Source organism: Pelmatolapia mariae, linkage group LG10_11 (genome assembly GCF_036321145.2).
Source record: "Pelmatolapia mariae isolate MD_Pm_ZW linkage group LG10_11, Pm_UMD_F_2, whole genome shotgun sequence".
Lineage (NCBI taxonomy): Eukaryota > Metazoa > Chordata > Actinopteri > Cichliformes > Cichlidae > Pelmatolapia > Pelmatolapia mariae.
Window position 1 is genome coordinate 24,648,791 of NC_086236.1, and position 21,193 is coordinate 24,669,983.

Here is a 21,193-nt window from a genome sequence, read left to right on the forward strand (position 1 = left end):
GTCCCTTCGAAATGCTGTTAAAGCTCTGCCAGAGGAAGGAGTGGAAGATCTTGCAGACTGAGGCATCTAGCATTCTCAGCACACCCTCATTATACATTTAGCCACCACAGATCTGTTGAGCAGAACATCAGAAATGAATCTATTTTAACAGTAGAACAATATAGCTCTCCTGACATCTCGTGAAAACAATCAGAAAATTCTGAAATAATAATTTGTAATTATAAAAATTCTAGCTATAATAATTTATGCTACCATGCTTGCAGAGGTATTTCCATACAGACAGACTAGAGAGAGCGTTTTTTAACCACCACAAACATGCTCCTGTCCAGTCTTCCAAAATCCCAACTGCATAGTGCCAAATGTAGACGATGCTGTGTGTTGGTCGAATTCTGACTGGCTCAGTGGGCCTGAAGAGGAAAGGGAGTGACAATCGGGTTTACTATGAATGGGTGAAGCACAACAAAAACACCAAAGATTAAAATATACAGTATTCGGTTTCATAGATAATTTCCTTAGGGATTAATAAAGTATTCTGATTCTGATTCACTTCAGCTCTTATAACTTTGCTCTTTCCCGCAGCTGACTGATAAACAGCACAAGCAAGAGTAGCCCAGAGACCGGCTGTACCACACACTTCTGACTGTGCACCCATCGGACAGCAGACGCTCTCTGCAGGTAGACAGGTGCACACTTCCACCCCTGAACCATGATTACCTCATGAGAAGTAACGCTTAATTACAAGAAGTTGTATTCTGACATTTAGTGCCCTCTATTGCTGACCAGCATGCTGTGCACGAGAAAAAACAGAAAGAAAGAATGAAAGGCCTCTGGCTCAGATTACCTTCCTGAGCTGAAACCATTATGTTTTCATGAGAGCAGGGAGCCATTACACTGAATGACACACTTCAACTTGTGCATTTTACTTGGACGTGTGATAAATTGTCCATTCATAAACGTGACGCCCGCTGCACACTATGAAGGACACTGCCTTTAAAACTCATCGCCTCTTGTTTCTCAAAGTACTTCTCAACAAAGCCTCGGTGTCCTCGACCCTCACGTCTGAATCTAATCAAATGGGAGAGACCTCTCATTTCCTTTTCATCCTGCTGTGTTATTGAGACAAAATGTCTTCTGTATTCATGAAGGGAGCCTTCATAACCCATCTCCCTGAGGCTTGATGAAATCTTTCTCCTCTTAAACTAGATGCGCCTCTTCTGCCTCGTGCAGACTTGCTCATCCCCGTCTATTTATTTTCTTGCGTAAATCTGTAATTTAGTCCTCCGCCTCCGTGGCCTTTTCTGGTGAAGTGCTTTTGCACTAGCCTGAATGCTTTTTATCTGGGGGCGGGTAAAAAAAAAGTCAAGCAGACTTTTCTATTTAACAGTGAAGCTTTGTCTTGTAATTCATTTGGCCTGGGAAGCAGCTGTCATGGCCAATAACATCCCATAAGAGCTTCCAGATCGGGTGAAAATGTTCCAAGAGGAGAACTTTGGAGTTATGAGACCTTTAACTGTTAAATCAGTGATCTCCATGAAAAATTGTGCTGAACTTGGCTTTGTGCTGAAATTGGCTTTGGGATCAGTGGATATTCTCTTTGCAATTTGTTGCTTCTTTGTCCGTTCAGCTTGTGACAGTTTGCTTTTGGCATGTTCGTTTTACCCACTTCATAATCTTTACCAAGGAACATCCAGTTATCCAGACTTATTTGTTCACCGCAGTTTCATCATCTGCCAGCTCATACTCAGATCCTCCACTGACGCTGTCATCGGGACTTTGTGTGTGCCCAAAGTAAAAACTACTATAAGTACCTAAAGATCTTTGATTAGTGTGATGTCATACTGAACGTGATTCAATATGACATTGTAGCCAGAAGCTGTTTTCACAAATCTTAAAATATGACTGGATTATTCAATTATTTTTGGCTCAGAAAAAATGCAACAAGAAGATGAGTCCGGTATCTACATGTAGGTCAGATGGATCCTTTCATGATGTCCGGATCATCAAGTTACAGACCCCTGGGACAAATGTTTGCTAGTCCCTGCCCAGCTTGTTTTGATGATCAGACTTCTTTTCTGTCTTCAATAATCAGACATAACATGCAGGATTGTGGACACACATGTCCTCAGAATAGCTCCAAATTGAGAGGATTGCACTTTAATGAGTCAATAAAAGCTCTAAAGTACCAGAGTCAGAGCCTTTTTTTTAATATAACAATTATATTCTAATGTATGTTTTTGTGCTTGCACATGCACCTGTTGCTATCATCTGTCTTCTTTTGTTTCCCCCCTTTCAGTGCTTCTTGACAGCTCCACAGCGAGTGCTGAAAGGATAATGAAACAGAGCTCAGAGAGGTGAGTTACTGAGGATATCCTGAACTTCTCTGTCTGTAAGTGCTTCTCTTTTTGCCGGTTATCCACTGTTAGCTGCTATTAGTGAAACATTCTTTGAAGTAGCTCCAAGAATGTTGGACTCAGACACTTAGTGAATAAACTCTCAAAACTGATCTGAGAATTTAATCAAACTGTTAATCCCAGGGGAAGTGTTGGTATATAACCAGTTGTTGTTGTTTAGCTGGCTTGTTGTCAGCTGTCTGGAGAGGGAGGGTCAACTGTTTAATCTGCTGAAAAAAATAAATAAGCATATCTGTGTTAAAAAGTCATAACTTGTCATCTATATGTTGGTCGTGGTATCTTTTCTGCACATTTTCATTTCTTCAGCAAAGACAGCCTCACATAATGAAACATTCATATGAGCCTTCATATCTGGCGTCTGAGGTGACAGTACAAATCTAAAAGCCTCGTCCTTTGTATACTTAAAGGATTGTTTATATCTAGTGTCTATAAACAAAAAAAACCTAAGATTGCTCTCAGCTGAGGCACTCGGACGTGTGCGAACTGGAGAAAAGCCACAACAAAACCTGACATCACAATGTTTTCATGCAATACATGACTTGGCATCTTGATAAGTGCTTATTTTCCACCTGAGAATTTGATTTGGAAGAATTGTTTAATGCATTCAGTACTCACACTGCTCAGCCAGGACATGATGTACATTTTCCAAAAGCATCATGAACTGAATACTGTTTTCCTGGTGAAAAATTTATTTCATTTATCATTTACACTAATTTAACCTACACAACAACGAAATGAATCAGAAGTTCCACATTAATCCTACCAGAAGGATTCAAATAAATTACCTTTCAGTTACAAAAGACAAAAAAAGAAACGAGCAAAAAGGAAAAAACAATTTGCTGTAAAAAAAAAGAAAGAATAGACTTCAAAACTTTATTCAGCGAATACTAAGTAGTAAAAAGGACTAAAATTTAATCCCCAAGAAGATGTTATGCACCTGTAGTGACAACTGGTTTAATGTGTTAGAAAAGTGAGTTTATTATCATTTGGGGGGATAAATGAGTTATGTACAGTTTGATCGTGTCATTGTGAATCACTGTGAGTGCTATTCACAGTTCTTTGATCAGCATCTACTGAAACTGAAGTGTCAATAGCTACTTTCAAGTAACACGTTAGTAACATATAAACAGAAAGACTTAAACGCACGGACAACATTCATCTAAAAAACATTGACAGCTAATGTCCAGATTAGGACTCCTCTGTGATTGGAGTGCATCCCGAGAAAAAACTGTTCTGGAAACTCGTCAGGAGTCGTTTCTTCTTCTTGAGGAAGCTGACTGTTGTTTTGTCCTCTTCATCATCGTTGTCCTCCTGCTCTTCCTCTGCCACCTTCAAGTCTGCGGTGGTGTGTCCCATATCTCCGATTTCTTTTAGTACCTAAAATGGTAAATGAGTACAATACCGTTAGCTGGTTATGCAACATGCAAGACAAACAGTTTAAGTTTACTCTCAATTTTAAGATTTTAAGTGTCAGGATGTTTAAAAAATGTCTTCTTATTTAAATACAACCTCAGATGAACAAGACCCAGTCATTTAACAAAGACAAAGAAAATCCAGAAGCTGTTTGTGGAAAACTGCAAAAATGCATCCCATGATTCAACAGTTTATAGAACCACCCTTTTTCCCTGAATGACCTTTTTTGCTGATATGCTGTGTTTGATTTTCTCCAAACGTGGTGTTGTGCATCATTGTCAAACATCTCCACTTTGGTCTTGTCTGACCACAGGACATTGTTGCAGAAGTCCTGTGGTTTGTTCAGACAAAACTTTGTAAAGCTAAACTGTGCTGCTGTGTTCTATTTAGAGAGAAGACACAAACAAGCCACACTGTTTTTTGTTTTTTTCTTCCTTTTCATTTAGCTGAAGCTGGTAGAGTATGAAGTAGCTCTGGGGTTTTTAGTAGTTCCTCTGAGCACTGCACAGTCTGACCGTGGGATGGATTTGCTGGAATGGCCACTCCTGAGAAGACTGGCAACTGCCTTGAATATTTTCCAGGACTTCAGGTTGACCTTATGACCCTTTCCAGATTGATGGGCAGCAACAATTGTTCTTTAAGATCACTGAGGCGACTTTTGTTGTGATTTGGCGCTATATAAATAAAATTGAATTGAATTGAATTGAATTGATGATGTCTCTCCTGCGTGTGCTAGCACACACCTGAATGACCAGAGCTGCAAACCGCCTAAACGTCTGCTTTCACAGAGGAGCTCTCACCTACTGCTAATCCAATAATCGAATCAATTTGATTACCAGCACCTGGATGCTACTTACACTCTTAATTCCTCTGGAAACTGTATAGGTGCACTTTTCACAAAAAACTTCGGCATTTTGACTTTGCTAAAAAAACAAAACAATCACAGGGTGCAGTATCTCATGTGTTCATCTCTCGTTGTACTTAAATCATTTAGACCCTCTCAAGGATCAGACCCCCCTCCCCCCCTTATCTTGATACTTAAAATCTTAGAACTGATGATTTATACAACTGTAGCAGTTTTTTCTCACTGCAATTCTATATTTCTACATAGCAGAGTTGCCTCATTGAATGAGAATACTAATGTTAACTAATGTAACTGAGAAATATGTTCACATTCACTCATACGCAGCCTTTGTACAAAGTCCTCTGCATGCCAGTCAACTCTTGTTCTTACCTTTTTTGTGGGAGTGCAAGACGGCGGCTTGAAGAACGTATTGTTGCCTGGACTGGAATCCTGAAGAGATGGAGAGTCTCGGGAAGCGCTTTCTGTGGAGCTTGCATCCTGAAATGATGAACAGTCCCAAATTCAGAACAATGCTCACCGATCTCACCGATAGAAATATGCTGGGCAGTGAAAGCCAGATCTGACTACACAGAAACACACCTCTTAGGCTCACATTGACTTCAGTTCTGAGTCTTATTTTCACTTCTTAGGTTTTCAATAATTTTCATTATGAAACAACATGTTTATTGTATAATACACACTATAAAAATCCATCCCAGACGGGTGCAGGAAATGGCCTGAAATTAAACTGACAACCAAACACTGTGGGGCTCCAGTTTTACTCTTTCACTGCATTAAAAAATACATGTTGTTTCTAGTACATCAGGCCAGACTTCGGTGGCTGATCTCTAAACTCTTTGTGATGCAATTAATGAGTAAAACTGGAGCCCTGCAGCATATGAGCTGTTATTCTCTTCCAAGGTAGTTAGCAAAAGTTCATTTTAAGCACATTTTTCATACATGAGACTGGTGTGAAATCTGATTCTTATATTTCTACCCCAAAAGCTAAAAGAGTGACTGCTGTGCAGCTCTAAATCTGCACAGAAATCTTACATCTACACCAACAACTATTATTTATCCCAAATTAAGAACAGGGAGCAAGAATGAGGAAACCTACCTCAGCAGGCACCTGGTTATCCATATTTCGACACTTCTCGTGATCACATTGGCAGTTCTCCCCACATGTCATCTTCCCTTTGCGACACCTGCACTGCTTGTTGCTGCAGCGACCTTTACACGCACACTAAAGGAAGAGAAACCAGGTTCATAGGCCTTCTATCCTGATGCAAACAGTTTCATTTCTGTTTTGGTCTGAAATATGTGACATTTTCAAAGAAATGACATGATGCTGATTTGATAAGGTGCGCATGATTTGTTTTTGCTTTTTGTGATCTTTCAAAGATCACCGTGGACAGTCTGTTTCTATAAGATCAAGGAGTTCAATTCAAAAAGAAAAAAGTGCCAGACTCCTCTTCCCGTCTTACCCCGGTTTGTTTCGGTTTCTTTGAGACTCTGCGTCCTCTCTCCTGTTTCTCAGGGCGCCACTCTTCTGTTTCCTCCTCGTTTTCGTCCTCACTGGGTGACATCAGCTCTTCAATGTTGATGGCCGTATTCAGCTGCGCTTTAGCTGTGGTAAAGCGCCTTGATTTAGGCTACAAAGAAAGCACCATGTTATGTTCAAATAATCATAAATTGAAGCTACTGCAAGTAAATCTGCAAGAAAAGCGTACCTTTGGAGGGACGTACTCAAACGAGTCATCTGGGTTGTTTTCTTTGTTGGTTTTAGGGACAAGGATTTTCTTCTCACTTGCCAGGTGCACCAATGAGAGTTTCTGCAGACACGGGTAGGTTTAGGTTAATCATATAACTTAAGTGAAGAGAATTGCAACACTTTTTTTGCTTTTCACTATTCAAACCTGCACTGTGAAACTTTTATTTCTTCCTTCTGGCAGTGAGTGAAATTATACAAATGCTATCTTTATGACCGGGTTTCTCTTCATCTAGGCAAACACTTTTTTCAGCATTTCCAGCATACAGGTAGTAACTGTAGTCTACTCTGTCTCCACTGCAGCACTTAGCTCCCTCTTTAATAACAATCAAAGACTTATAAATAAAATTAAGTTGAATTATTTAAGTCCCCCCTAAAGACGTTCATGCAATCCTGATTATGTCCTTACGCACCATCTCAGGGCTCGCAAAATTTCAAAATCCCTGGTAGCCCTTTGGGCAGGGACTCTTCAGTTTGTGGTAGCCCAAAATAAATTTAAGTAGCCCGAATAAAAAAGAGAGCAATTATTTGAGTGATGTTTTGTTTCCGTTACAATATTATACTATAATACTGTAACGGAAATTAATCAAAAAATTGTTGAAACACAACTTACAACATAGTATAAAATTACAATGATCAACTCAAATACTTTCTAATTCTAGTTCTAATTGAACAGAAATTTCTATGAACTTGTAAGAACTGTACAACAGGAATCAGTCTGTGTCAGATCCTGAATTTGAAATTTCTACTGAAGTCACGGGTAAGAGATAAGTGGAACCAAGATCTAGGCCATTTTTTTTTTTTAAGTTTGCAAAGACTGCTAAATTTTGCCAGTGGTAGTTCACTCTTTGCAACATAGTACGCTGTTCTAAACAGATTTTTCAGGTTTATTTTTAGTATGTTCTTTGCAATTGGTGTTTGTTCTGGGAAAGATATTGCAGACTGAGCAATAATGCATTTCTTGCATTTCTCATGGGTTCTAATGGGGGCCTTTCTTAAAATTACTGGTCCCAGTAACAAAGGCGCTTGTCGACTCAGAAATCGAGGGAAAACCAACAACACACCCGGCAGAACATTATGTTATTTACACGGGTGCACATAAGTGGTCCGCATGTGCGCATTTGCTGTCAAAATAAAAGACGCGCACCAGATAAGAAGTTGCAACGCGCGTTTGCGTCCATATAAAAGGCACTGTTTTTGTCCGCTAGAGTGGGATTTTCACGGCACATTCTGCACCAAATCTCTGTGCGTTCATCATTTGTTTGAAGCCAGCTCACCTCCTGCAACCACTTTTCCGAGAATACGCGCTTCTTTTGCGGTTCGGACTCCTTCTGTCATTTCTTTGGAGGTGGAGGAACACCAAAGTAATTGCTTAAAGGAGCTTCTTCGACATCTTTAAGAGTTCTAAACAAATGTCTGTCCTCCTCCAGAAAATCTGGAGGTGCGCGTTGCAACTTCTTATCTTGTGCGCGAATTTTTATTTTGACATGACATGCACACCTGCGGACCACTTATGTGCACCCCTGGTTATTTAGCTTGTCATATTCCAGCCACAGAAATTCTTTTGTCCACGAAACCATAAAGCTGCACTTTCTTTTTGCCTTATAGTCTGATTTGTCATAGCTTTTCCGTTTTGTGGTAGGCTTTTCTTTGGCTGTCACTTCTTCACTCTGACCTGTTTTATTTGGCTCAGCAGAACTAAAATATATATCCTGCTGCTTTTACACACGCACTCACATAACGCTCAGCGATTCTCTGCGCGATCAACCTCTCACATGTTTAAGCTTACTGTGGGAGATTTCACTTGTCAGGTTTGAATAGTAAGCTAATGAGTGATAAGACGATGTCAGAGGAATTGGTGCGCAATTAATCGTCACTCACCAATCAGTACTGCCGCTCTCCATACACAGTTCGTGCGATTGCAAAGTGAAAGCAAAAAACAAGCGCAAATTCAAACGCGATTTCAATATGTCACATATTGACAGTGGCTCCCGATGCCAATGACATAATTACCCAGCTATATTTCCGAAAGAATGCAAAAGCATTGACATATATTTTTCCTTCCTATGATAGCCCGACGGGCAGGGCTGAGATAGATTCTGGTAGCCCGACTGGAAAATTCGCTAGCCCCGGGACGTCGGGCTAGTGATTTTGCGAGCCCTGCATCTCTACATATTTTGCATCATACTAAACACCAAAACAACAGTCGCCTCAACGCGCTTTATATTGTAAGGTAAAGACCCAACAATAGTAGAGAGAAAACTCGAGCAATCAGACAATTCCCTTGGGAGCAAGCACTTGGCAACAGTGGGGAAAGAAAAACTCCCTTTTTAACAGGAAGAAACCTCCGGCAGAACCATGCTCAGGGAGGGACTGCCATCTGCTGCGATTAATTGCTTTAAAAAATTAATAAGAGAAAACACTCAGGCTGCCATACTTAACTGGCTAAACAACTGGCTAGTCATGACATGCATTTGTCATGACAACACTAATATAATGACATTGGAGGAGGGAAAAAAGCACCGTTACCCGTCTGTACTCTTCATTCTGCTCCACCAGTTTCTGGTTCTGCTCGCTTAATTCCCGTAGCTTTTCAAGCTCTTCCTCCTATAATGATATTATAACATAAGCTCTGGGCACAACTCTGCATTAATTATACTAAAACAAAGAAAGTTAAGGTTAATTAAACCACAAACAGCTGTAAAATCTGTGCAGACAAACCTGAACTTTGAGGCGCTGCAGGAGCTCCTTCTCCTTTGAACTCTCCTTGATGGTTTGGTTTGTTTCGTCTGAATCTTCACCGATGGGTTTGTTCTGGAGCTGGTTAAGGAGGTAAAGAACCTGAAGAAACAAGGAAGAAAGGTAAATATATGGAGCTGAGACAGGTCCATATTTTTAAGTCTAAAGTGAGCCCATGTATAAAGCACCTTCTCTTGATGCCTCTGCTCGAGTTCAACCAGCTGCTGCTGGTGCTCCATGTCCATGGTGGACATGACACTTCTTTCTTCAGCCAGCATCTTCCTTAAATCTTGTGTATTTGCCTTTTCCTGTGTCACCTCACTCTCCAGCTTGGCATGGGCCGTTTTAGCAGAAATCAACTTAAAAAAGAAAAAAATATTAGATTTTCTTTTCTAAAACCAAACCAATTAATCAATTCAGTTATGGTCATGGAATATATGCATGCATTCTCATTTCATTTTATTTATACCTCTGATATCAGGACCTTGAGGGCACACTTGGCCTCAGCTATACTGGTGATGCTGTCTATGCGTTGCTTAAAACGTCCCTCACTGTCTGCAGCAAGAACTTTCTGCTGCAGGTCTGCTATCTGGGCATTCCTGTGAAGATGCAAATCACTCTGCAGATCTTATAAAACCTTTAACGTGTAGCATATACGCACAAAACAAACGCAAACAGCATTTTAGTCCAAATAAAACAAGCTTGCACATAGTTTCGTTAGCAGGATTTTGCTAATACAGCGGACCTTTTAGCTTGAATACAGAACTTTTGGCCACAACTGCAACATGTGTGATGGTTTGTTCTGGAAAAACAGCCTAAAAGAAAAATGAAGATACCGACTGTGGCTGAGAAACCAGACAGAACCAGGTTACTGGTTGTTGACAACATTTACATGACTGACCTTCGCTATTTGCATGAACCAAGAAAAAGAAGTATATTAAACGTGTGCGAATTTATTGCAACATTAAAATGATAAAGTGACAGCTCACACATGTTGCATTTAAGTACAGTTATTACTAAAATTGCAACAACCGTACTTAAATGCAACATCAGATGTTTCCTTGCAGCTCTGAACCCTTGGTTTGGTGTAAGTTCGGCATAAACTGGATTCCAAACTCACCTTTTGCTAAAAGCTTGAGAGGCTACTAAAGTAATAATAAATGCTTCAAGGAAAATTGGAAAAAACAAACAAACAAACAAACCCTGAAATAATCAGTGAACAAATTCAGGGTTTTTTTGTTTTGTTTTTTTTAAACCGCTATTACTTATTACAGAGAGCATCTTAGAAATAGACAATAAAGTTATTTTACATATAAAGGAAAAAAAAAGGCTGCTCGAAATAGTCATTAAATCACACAAACAGTTTGGACCACAGACAGTAAAAAACATGGATGTACTTTCAGGTTGGAAAAATTCAGCCGATGGGCAAGTGCCTAAAACCTGCATTCTTTGTGAAGGCCATCAGATGGCGATAGTTGCAATTAGGCACATAGGCTTTTGGTCCTATAGAAGTCTATGGGAAATCAGCTTTCTGGCCTCACCTCTGTAAACACTTTCCTGCTAGGTTTATGGCATCAGTCACTAACGACTGCTCAATCACAGGTCATTACCCACTACAATGCTTTCAGACCCACCCTTCCTCGTCACTTTTGTAACCAAGATGACAGCAGCAGAAACGCTCATCGAAGAGGCCTCGAAACAGAATGAAACCAATGAAACTTATCAAACCAATAGGAAATGTCGTGGCAGCTAGGTATTATACTGTCTGGTTTTGACAGACTGAGGTGTTTTGTTTGGCTGGTTTTCATCACTCACCTGAGGCCAATTTCTGTCTCCAGGTTCTCCACCTGTTTCGTCAGAGGGGTTTCCAGCGCCCCCTGGCTCTCCAGTTCAGATATGATCAGTGTCCGACGCTGCATGGAGAGATGACATAAAGTAAATGATTTAACCACATTTCTCTGCATCAATGTCAATTTAATTATTTTATTTAAAAAAAGAAAACACTTAATTAGATTTATAGACAAACTCTGCTTTAATGGTCCCCAGAGGAATGTTTATAATTATAGCTAATCACTGATAGATGATGGCTGTCTCTGCCGTAGCAGAGATGTTTACAGAGTTGCTATTAAAACTAAGAGTTAAGTAAGTTGGTTTTGCATTTAACTCATGTAAATGTAAATAAGTCACTGTGAATGGATCCGAAATGGACACGATGAGCTGGAAAATAACCACATCTAAATTGGATCTGGTCCTGATCCGGTTTGAATCTGTGGTTCTCATCTGTTCAGATGAGTTCAGTCTTTGAATTTCACACATTGTACCTTTCAAAATGTTGTTTAACATCATTTAAAGGCTGATTTATTGAATGCTGCCTGCTGCAGTCTGCATTTAAAAGGTCACAAACATATTTAAGAATCATTCAGCCTCATCTGGAAGATCTCAACTGTGACAGACATTTTTCCATCATTGTGAGCGATTACAACACAACAAACGGTTGATTATTGATCAGCGTGTTACATGTTTAAACACTTACACAGATCTGTCTATCTAGAGAAACAGAGTTAGACACTAAAGATTTTATCCTGAGCTGATTATAAATATACAGTGTAATGACAACTGTCTGTCCTTCTATCACTCATTTATTATTCAACTGCTCATGTTACTTTAAAAAAACTTCAGCAAACAAACGGCAAGCTAACATATTCTTGAGATTTCAGCGTGTATACGTAAATGTAAACGTCTGTAGATTAACTGGCTCCACTCTGACCTTTAATATCCTCATTCAAAAGTCGCTATCAAACAGTGTCAGACAGCTGGTTTAGGTGTAGCCAGAGGGCAGAGTCAGAGAGAAACACCAAAGTTTGCAAAAGAAAGCCTGTCAAAGAGTCTGTTTCCACAGTAACCAGCTCAGAGCTTAAACCCAGCTAATCCCAGGGTTAACAAACTCAGAGTTATTAGCCAAACCTGGCACTGAAACAGGGCCCTGCTGCATGTTTCATTTTGTATAACAACTGTACAGATGTGTCAGCTCACCCTGATTTTGGGAGCCGGCCTCTCCCCAGCCTCCAGCTGCTGTTTGAGGTGGTTGATCTCCTGAGCCAAAACCTTCCTGTCCTCCAGAAGATCATTGAGATGGCGCCGGGCCTCCTCTGTGCTAACCATCACCTCCACGTCGTTGAGAAGCCATGTCTGATGACAGAAAAGGAAAACCGTTCATATTCAGAAACTTTAAGTCCGAGTTATCTCCAACACAAAATATTTGACCATTTCTCAAGAATCATGTTTTTCTACCTTCACTCTCACAGCTGCTCCCTCCATGCCTTTGTTCTGGGCATCTTTGCGCTTCTCTGCTACCTCACTTCTCTTCTGTAGAGCATCTTTTAATCTCTTGTTTGCAGCTGCAGCCTTTAAGCAAAAAAAAGAAAAAAGAAAAAGCACCTCATAAACAGCTACAAACCTTTTCCAGTGATTCTTCAACCCTATGAACACAAAAATTTCAAATGGTAAAAAACAAACAAACTGTGCAACAGTGAATAGCCACACCTCTTCAGTTTTACGACGCAGGACGTTGGCTTGTTTCTGAAAATCTCTCTCCAGTTTAAGCAGCTCATACTGGCGTTTACGATCCTGCAAAAAATACAAAATAAATGGATTACAGAAGACAAAGAACCTACAGAATAAACAGGTTTTTGACAAGAAAAGGCTAGAGAGTGCAACAACTGAAGTCATCCCTCTTATGTCTTCATAAGAGTCTTATCTCTACTCACCTTCTCCTTCAGCTGCAGTACCTCCCTGTCCTTTTTGTTCTTCCACTGCCTGAATTTCTCAGAGTCCTCTCTCATCTGCCGCATTAGCTGTGTACGTTGGGTCTTCATAGCCTGTGAGGACACAGCAACATTTGAAACTTGTGTCTGTAGTTACTCAAACGCTTTAAAGAAAAACAAAGCTCAGAGTACACATGATGACGCCATGTGACAAAAGGTTTCTGTACTGCATGCTCACAAAGTGCTATATAATGCAGAAGAGAAATATGTTACTGAACAAAGATAATAGATAAACTATTACATCTATTACTGAGGCTGCTTGATGATCCAAAAATGACTCATCAGTTACATGGTGGCTCTCATCACATTGACTTAATTAGTTTCTGACTATAAAAACAATATCTGAAAACTCTGTCAGAGATTTTTAATAGAAACAAAAACTATAATTGTCTGATATGGAGATACCACCACAGGCTCTCGTGTGTGATCTGCAGACAAATCAGCTGCAGGCAGAAGTTAACGATCCTTCCAAAGGTTCACAACTTGTGATCTCGCTACAATTTTAGCTTTCAACTTGACAGAAAGAGAGCCTTTGTTCATCAAGACATGTCATCATGACTGAAGCCAAATAAACTGTTTGTGAGTTTGCGATTTTATGGAGGAAAAAGTAATTTAAAAAAAAAGCTGCTCTAAATAATAAGAAATATTTCTCCCATTAAAAATAGCCAACACATTATAAACACAAAAACGGTAAAGAAGGAGGTCAAATTTTTAAAAAAGAAAAGAAAGAGGTAAATATGACATAAAGCAATCCTAAACCTAAAATAAAAGCATGTATTGTATAAAAGGCCAGTTGAGAGTTGGATTGGTATCACAAGATAACAAGAGCTTTGTAATGAAAACGAATCTAAAGAGATTAAAAAAAAAAAAAAAAAAATCAACCGTCTTGTTTTCATAATCCCTTAAAGCCAGAAAGCACAATTAGAAATAACATTTAACTAATAGCCCAGCCCTACACCCTGCTTTTACAGGACTCCGTGTTAGATTAAGCATCTCAACTGTGGTTTATATCACAATTCCCAACTGTGTTGTTTTGTCTCGTACTTCAATTTAAAGATCAGTTTAAAAAACAAAACAAAACAAAACCCATGCCACACAAAATATTCAACACACCATTAAAGGAAAATAAACCGTTACCTGTATTTCCTCCATGAGCTTGCTAACTTTCTGAACAGACGACTCTTTGAGTTTCAACAGTTTGGACTGCTCAAGAAGTTTCTTCTTCATGTCTACCAGCTGGCTCTCAAGCTCCTGCAGTCTCTTCCTCCGTTGCTCGCTGAGCCTGGACGAGGGTGGTGGATGTCAGGTCAAGTATAAGAACCTGCACGTATATTACAACAAGCACCAAAACAAAGAAAGGGTTTTTCCTACTTAGCCTGGTTGGTGTCTTTCTTTGCAGACTGAAGTGCCAAAACGAGTTCCTCTTTCTCCTTCTGCAGTGAATCCACAGCAGACTGTAGAGTTTGTACATTTTTCTGGAAGAGAGTCCGAAAGATTAAAATGTGTCTACCATTTCATGATATTTTGAAATATGGCTTACACGTATTTGCACTACACTTTGAGATCTGTGTATGTGACAGCCTCTACTAATAAAACCATTTAGAATTTGTTATTCAACTCGAAACGCCTGCAAAGTTTAAAAATGCCAATAATAAACTGTAACTAGGCAGTCAATAACACCTCTGTTAAACTTGTCTACTGTAGTGAGATGACAGTTAAGTGACTCTGTAATGCTTACCTGGTGCTCAGATTGCATCGGCTCCAGCTGGCTGTCATTTTGGCACATTTTTTTAACAAATGCTTCTTTCAGGCTTAAGACTTTGTTAAGCTCAATCAGCTCCTTGGAGAGCTGGGCTTGCCGCAATGCATGATGGGCTGTGAAGGCAGTGGCATCCTATTTGAAAGTATTAGAGTTGGAAAACATCGAAAATTACATCTGGTTCAGTCTTCGTCAAGTTAGTGTGGGCGAGACAAGAGAAATGTGATGCTCCGCTACTTGTAGAAGATACGTTAAGAAAACAAAACATACTGATGGGGATCCCTCTGGTGAACATTTATTGCCATTCCCAGACACTTCAGGTAAATCCTCTCCTGCAGCCACTGCATCAATGGAGGCGGCGATGCCCGCACTCTCATTCTGAAAAAGCAAACAAAGAGTAAAGCATAACATTCAAGAAGAATATTCAAATTTAATAGTGGAAAAATGGAAGAATTGCAAAATAGTTTAATAACACAGCAGCAAAAGAAAGTTGTCATCACCTTTAGTTAACCCATTTCTTTCTATATTTAACATCAGGCAAATCTCTCTAATTAAAAAAGAAGCACCAGTTTACTCCATTATTACTTGACTTATATTTCTTGGACTGGATTGTAATGTAAGAAGACATCCATACTTTGAGCTCCAAGATGATGTTTTGCAGATTCTTCATCACTTCAACATTCTCCTTGAGTTCCTGGTCCTCCAGTGTTTTCATCACTTTCTCCAGATCTACAGTACATCTGAAAAACCATCGGACATCAACGTGACTCAATGGATTTGTTGACAACCAGCTGAAATCCTGAGTCAAATTAAAAAATGAAACAGCTTTTTGTAGGAACAGATTTCAGCACAGCTACTGTTAAAGCTTTTTGAGACCTATTCTAAAGCTTTGCTGGCTTTTTGCTTTAGCAAACTCACGCTGCATGGTGCCGCAGTTGCTCCAGCTTGCTTTGCAGTTTCTCATTTGCTTGCTCCGTCTACAAAATAAAGCAAACGGCATATAAAAACTATGATGATGCAAAACAGTAGAAATGTAAGAAAGAAGCTAAGGTCAAAAGGTCAACTGTAAATGATATTCAACTGTTTTTGTTCATGTCAAATTCAATCCTTTTGTTTCCATCAGCAGTAATAACTTCCTCTTTAGACAGGATTAACAGATTCTGCTGTGACCAGGCTCACCATAATGATCTTCTCAAACATATGGGCTGTCTGTCCAGCTGCCTCACTCAGCTCTCTGCACAGCTTATTGTTCTCATCCTGCAGAGCGCGGTTTCGTTCCAGCAGCTTAGTCACGTTCTCCGCACTCTCTGACCTGCAACAGGGGCAACTATTATGGCCTTTTGCTTTATGGGTGATGTTTATCCCGGCTGCATTTATTTGGCGTCCTCTTTGGACCCTGAGGTTTACTGAGAAAGTTGGCTTACCCAGAGAGCACCGGAGCTACTCCTCCACGTGCATGAAGTAGCATCACCTGCAGCTCTTGGACCTACACCAGGGTACCGTTGAAAACATTTGGAACATGCTTTAATTTTTTTCAAACTAGACCACTCAATGAAAAACTGCAACACTAGTAATTTGAGTGCTGATGATAATGAGGGCCAACACCCATTTTTGCACCTGTTGTTTCAAGCGGTTCATTTCTGCAGCTCTGGGGTCGATGTTGACAACTGGTTTATTTTTAATCTTGCGAGCTCTGTCAGCATATCGCAGCGTGTTGATGGTTTCCTCCATGTTGGAGTCTGCAGGACTGACGCAAGCAATCATCAAAGTGTGGCTGTTGCCTCCCAGAGAATCTGAGGACAAACACACATATACATATATTTATGTATACGTTTACAGGGGTGCAGTTAAGTTCTACAATGCATCGTTACCACTTTGAACACCCGCAGCTTTTCTCCCTCAAATAAATAAAAACCTAAGCTTAATCTGAATCCTGTTCAAGGAGTCTGAAGATGTTTCAGTTTGTCATGGTAATGGAAGTGAAACAAGCAGGAAAAAAGAAAATACCACATATTACAAGCCCTACCACAGAAAGGCATAATGTTTGTGTCTGTTGTAAGTAGAAGCGGACCTATGTGATAACATCTTATGATCATCTCAGCCATACAGGTCTTTCTGGAAGTAGAATGGCAGCCTCCACTTGCTGTTCAAACCTTGTTTGCAGAATGCAGCCATTCAGAACATAGCTGGCTTAAAGGGCTCATAGGGAAGGGACCTTAAAAGTCTCGTTTCAGACAGTGGAAGAATCGAGGAGTCACACCAAAGTCTGGTATAAGCTAAATAAGAATGATTTAAAATGGAATTATCTACTCCAGCAGAGTCCACAAATACAACTTTAAAGGAATCAGGACAAAATATATGACAAATTTAAATTGTTTTTAATAAAATTGGTTTTGCTGGGGAATATAATGAGCAAAACAAACAAAGAAAAAGGGGGCAGCACATATCCAGTTTAACTCAAATTAAATTCATGTTTGTGAATTATGAGTCTTATTTCTTGCATTTTTCTTCAAATGCAAGATTAAAGGTAAATAAAAGCACCACCAATCCTGGAGACCAGGCATCTAAGCCTTCTGAAAACCTAAATAAAACCCTGACTGACTTTGAAAGTCCTCACAGTGAGAATGTATCCATGTCTGACCTAATGACCATAATGCAACATCGGACCATCTACATCAAAGCTTACCTTGCAGCAGGCGGGTGAGCTTAGAGTCTCTGTAAGGAACAAAGGTGTTTTTCTTGCTTTCATCCCCCAAAGCACTGATCACATTTCCCAAAGACAAAAGGCCACGATTGATGCTGATACCTGCACATAAATATGGACGGCATGACCAGAAGTACTGTTATTAAACAGAAATGTAGCTTAATACACCTTACATAGCAGCACATGTCTCCGGGATAATCGCACATTAAAGGCTTACAACTTTTAACTGATCTTGGTTACCTTCCTTTAAACGATCTCCTTCTGCTTTGGTTTTCTTTTGTCTCTCGGATCCAGCCAGATCCACAAGATGCAACTTTGAAACAACTGAATCGGCCCTGAAACAAAGGATTGTACAAATATTCAGACTGCAGTAGGTAATATTTTGGAAATGCTGGTTGGGGTTTGTAGAATGGGGACGTGCACAAACACATTAACCCAGTTTAAGGGAAAATATTATAGTAGCTTACAAAAGAGAAACACTGAAATTCTGGACCCACCCTCTGTGTAAAACAACAATTTAGCTGATACAATGTATCTAAAAAGTATTCAGAGCGCTTCACTTGTTCCACATTTTGTCATGTTACAGTCTTATTTGAACATGGATTCATTTTTCACCTCAAAATTCAACACAAAAACACCTTATAATGACATTAAAAAACAAGAATATTTGCTGCTAGTTTTAGGTTGTGGTGGATTTTGTCAAGCTGCTTTTCTTAATCAAGGAAAGAATCTGTGATCATCCACTTTAGTTGCCTTCTGTGGTCCTTTTGGTGTTGCTGAGCTGGTGAGTGGATTAGGTTTTTTTTTTAAAGAATGGACTAGATTGTTGATTCAGCAACTTCATACATTTTCTGTCTTTGTCTGATGCATTCATTATGTTTTTATCAGGCTAACGGTGGCCTCCCTTGCTTGCACCAGCCTCTCATTGGATTTCTATTCAGAGTTTCAGTGAAAAACCAACAAATGCAAGTTCAACAATTGGAATCAACTCCAGATCTTTTATCTGCCTAATCTTTTATAAAATAATGAGGCAACAAGCAACACCCGGTCATGAAGCAGCTTGTCCAGTTTCTTTTGACACTTTGACAGTGGGGCATTATGTACAAAAACAACTTTAATTCCTAAGCAGTTCATACAATTCTTTCATAAAACCCCTTGAAATAAAACCAAATGCCTCATGTTGAGGATTACATTTTTTTAAAAAAAAAAAAACAACGCTGTGGTGACGTACAAAGGCAAAATAACAAAACATAATGTCCAAAGCCGGTTCCAGTAAATCAAAAATTGACAATATAATAACAATCCAAGGCAAACAGTTTTTACTGGACAAATGTTAATTAAAACTGTAAAATTTAGAGCAATTCTATAACAAATACCCATAACAGGAATATGAAAATGTACAGAATTCAAATGGCTGTCACCTTGCATCTGAGCACTGTTAGCAGGTATTCTGTGTCTATATCAGAAAAAAAAATGTTTGGACAATAACATGAAACATGTTTTATCAAGGAAAAAGGCAGCCAAACTGACTTATCTGTCCCTCTGCGCTGTTCCAGTGTGATGGTGAAGATAGCATGGGAACGTGAAGAGGCGGCATTCATGGCTGTGGAGCCCACGGTACGAGCAGAGTTTCCAAGCTCCAGACAGCTCACCATCTCAGGGGCAGAAAATACCTGCTTCTCAGTTAAGCCGACAATCTGGAAAGCAAGACATTTTTAATAAAAGTTCAACTAAAGATGGAGAAAATGCACATATGTGGTTTAGGTGGGCTGTCAAAAAAATGTGAATTTGCTTTTAACATACGAGTCACTCACCTTGATGCCTTCTTTAGGGTCTTCCCGAATGCTGATAGCAGGTTTGTCTTTGGATGAACACAGCAAGTCCAATATTTCTTCATTATAAATCTACAATCAAAAGAAAACCTTAACTACTTTACTTTAAAGGGCTATTGTACATACACACCACAGACCAAAAACATTCACCAACCTCCAGGTAAGACACTACCAGACAGAATTCACAGTCTGTCCTTTGGTCCTTTTCTGCAAAGATGCACCTGATAACTCGAGGAATAACTCCAACGGATGGCTCGTTTTCTTGAGCTGTTGTATATGTTCCTCCCATCGAAAAGGTCTTTCCAGATCCCGTCTGTCCATAGGCAAGAACTGTGGCATGGTAGCCTACAGTAACAATAACATCACATGATGGATGGAGCATTATTAGCTGCAAAATTATTCAATAGATTTAAAGGAATACAAAAAAGTAAACACAGCTATTTTATTTTTCGAGCCCACATAATCACGTCTCAGGAAAAAGATTAAATCTTAGACATTCACTTAAAAAGCATCAAGTTAAAAGCTACCTTTGAAAAGCCCAGACAATAATGGGGAAACCGCTGTACTGAAGACTTCTTCTTGTTCAGCAGTGGGCTCAAATACATAATCATAAGTGAATGCCTTCTCTGTGCCAACAATCACCTGAAACCAAACAAACATGCAGCAGTTTTTAACACACAACATGCAATGTAAGTACAAAACTAAAACACCTGACAAACAAACAAACACAAACACACACAGTGTAGTTTGATTTTGATATATTGTGAAGCATGCCTGTGAAAGAAAAGCAGTTGAGCACCTGTGGCTCCCCAGGGACGAAAGTGAGGCAGGACTGACATCCCTCGTTGATTTCTTTTGGTACTAGTGGGCGACATCGTAAGGCAACTCGCACCGGAATGACCTTCTCATCCTCGTTTGTCATGATGCAATATTCCAATGAATAACTGCAAAACAACAAAAAGAAGGGATTACCAAAAAAAGCTGGGCACTGATGTGATTAAAAGGCATGTTATTATATATTTGCAGAACAAAGAGATGCTTAAAAAACACTTTATAATTTATACAAAATAAAGTGTTGAGTACTCAATATTAAGGCAGGTGGTGCAATAGGGACTCCCTGTATGTTCAAATATAAGACTTTACTTTTGCTAGACAATTTGACAGACAAAAAAAACGTCCTAGAAATAAAATAGAAATCTCTTCTGCTAGTTTACGGTTTACACACTTTACTTGGCTGAGTGTCAAACATTTATGCGTTTTTTGTTTTCTTTTTTTTTTTACAGAACTGTGTTTAGTTGTGAAAATGGCTTAGTAAAACAATGGGTGGTGTCAGTATCTAAAGAATTGCTCCATTATTAACTTCCTATGTTGCGACTCCGTGATCCGTCTTTGTGCACAACAGCTTTCAGCCCTTCTGGAGATTAATCAGAACAAAATAGAGCTGTGCAATGAGTCATGACTCCTTGTCCTGGTGGAAATCTACCATTTTCCACGGAGGGGGGTTATATCTTTGACGATAAATTTTTAACTATTTGTCTGGAGGACACAAACAGCAGCCATACTTTACGTCCACTCGAGCAATTGACATTTCATAGTTAGCGGTGCTACTTTTTCAGAACAGAAAGCACTACCAAAAATGCACCAAGATGACTGTTAATTAGCTCAGCTGAAACCAGCGACAGCTTAACCGTAGCTAGCTAGCGGGAGTTATCAGAAAACATTGACATTAACGTTACCTTCACACGTTTCCTCCAGAGCCAAGTATCGCGAAAACTACATTCGCTGGTTCTGCCTGACGCTCTCAAAAAAACATTAAGCCTTAAATATATCAAATTATTAAAGCTAACTTGCTCGACTTTTTAAATTTTGCTCAAGTACTTAGACAGGTCCCTAAGAGGA

General features: G+C 39.5%; 1 protein-coding gene and 1 long non-coding RNA gene across 2 annotated transcripts; one reads left to right on the forward strand and one right to left on the reverse strand.

Moving 5' to 3' along the window:
• Positions 1 to 579: 579 nt before the first annotated feature.
• LOC134636524 (uncharacterized) lies at positions 580 to 4,434 on the forward strand. The gene is made up of 3 exons (XR_010095016.1): positions 580 to 675; positions 2,294 to 2,351; positions 4,271 to 4,434. It is a non-coding gene; the product is annotated as an uncharacterized LOC134636524 (long non-coding RNA).
• Positions 3,125 to 21,163, reverse strand: kif4 (kinesin family member 4). The gene is made up of 31 exons (XM_063486539.1): positions 21,031 to 21,163; positions 20,094 to 20,238; positions 19,822 to 19,936; positions 19,449 to 19,639; positions 19,277 to 19,366; positions 18,993 to 19,159; positions 17,703 to 17,797; positions 17,445 to 17,564; positions 16,376 to 16,551; positions 16,183 to 16,244; positions 15,938 to 16,070; positions 15,677 to 15,735; positions 15,393 to 15,498; positions 15,029 to 15,136; positions 14,738 to 14,893; positions 14,371 to 14,474; positions 14,137 to 14,281; positions 12,943 to 13,053; positions 12,719 to 12,802; positions 12,467 to 12,580; positions 12,209 to 12,364; positions 10,991 to 11,088; positions 9,645 to 9,774; positions 9,364 to 9,534; positions 9,158 to 9,277; positions 8,966 to 9,043; positions 6,399 to 6,500; positions 6,153 to 6,320; positions 5,786 to 5,911; positions 5,059 to 5,166; positions 3,125 to 3,788 (listed from the first exon to the last, which is right to left on the reverse strand). The coding sequence occupies exons 2-31, from the start codon at positions 20,214 to 20,216 to the stop codon at positions 3,600 to 3,602; spliced, it is 3,705 nt and encodes a 1,234-aa protein (XP_063342609.1). The 5' UTR covers positions 20,217 to 20,238; positions 21,031 to 21,163; the 3' UTR covers positions 3,125 to 3,599.
• Positions 21,164 to 21,193: the final 30 nt, after the last annotated feature.

Bases quoted from the DNA above. Each gene is read 5' to 3' on its own strand.
- kif4 (XM_063486539.1), bottom strand. From the start codon at position 20,216: ATGACAAACGAGGATGAGAAGGTCATTCCGGTGCGAGTTGCCTTACGA. The intron at 19,367-19,448 runs GTTGGTGAATGT...TTTTGATTGTAG, and splicing joins TGGTAGTGTCTTACCTGGAG to ATTTATAATGAAGAAATATT. The intron at 9,775-10,990 runs GTGAGTGATGAA...GCATCTTCACAG, and splicing joins GAGACAGAAATTGGCCTCAG to GAATGCCCAGATAGCAGACC.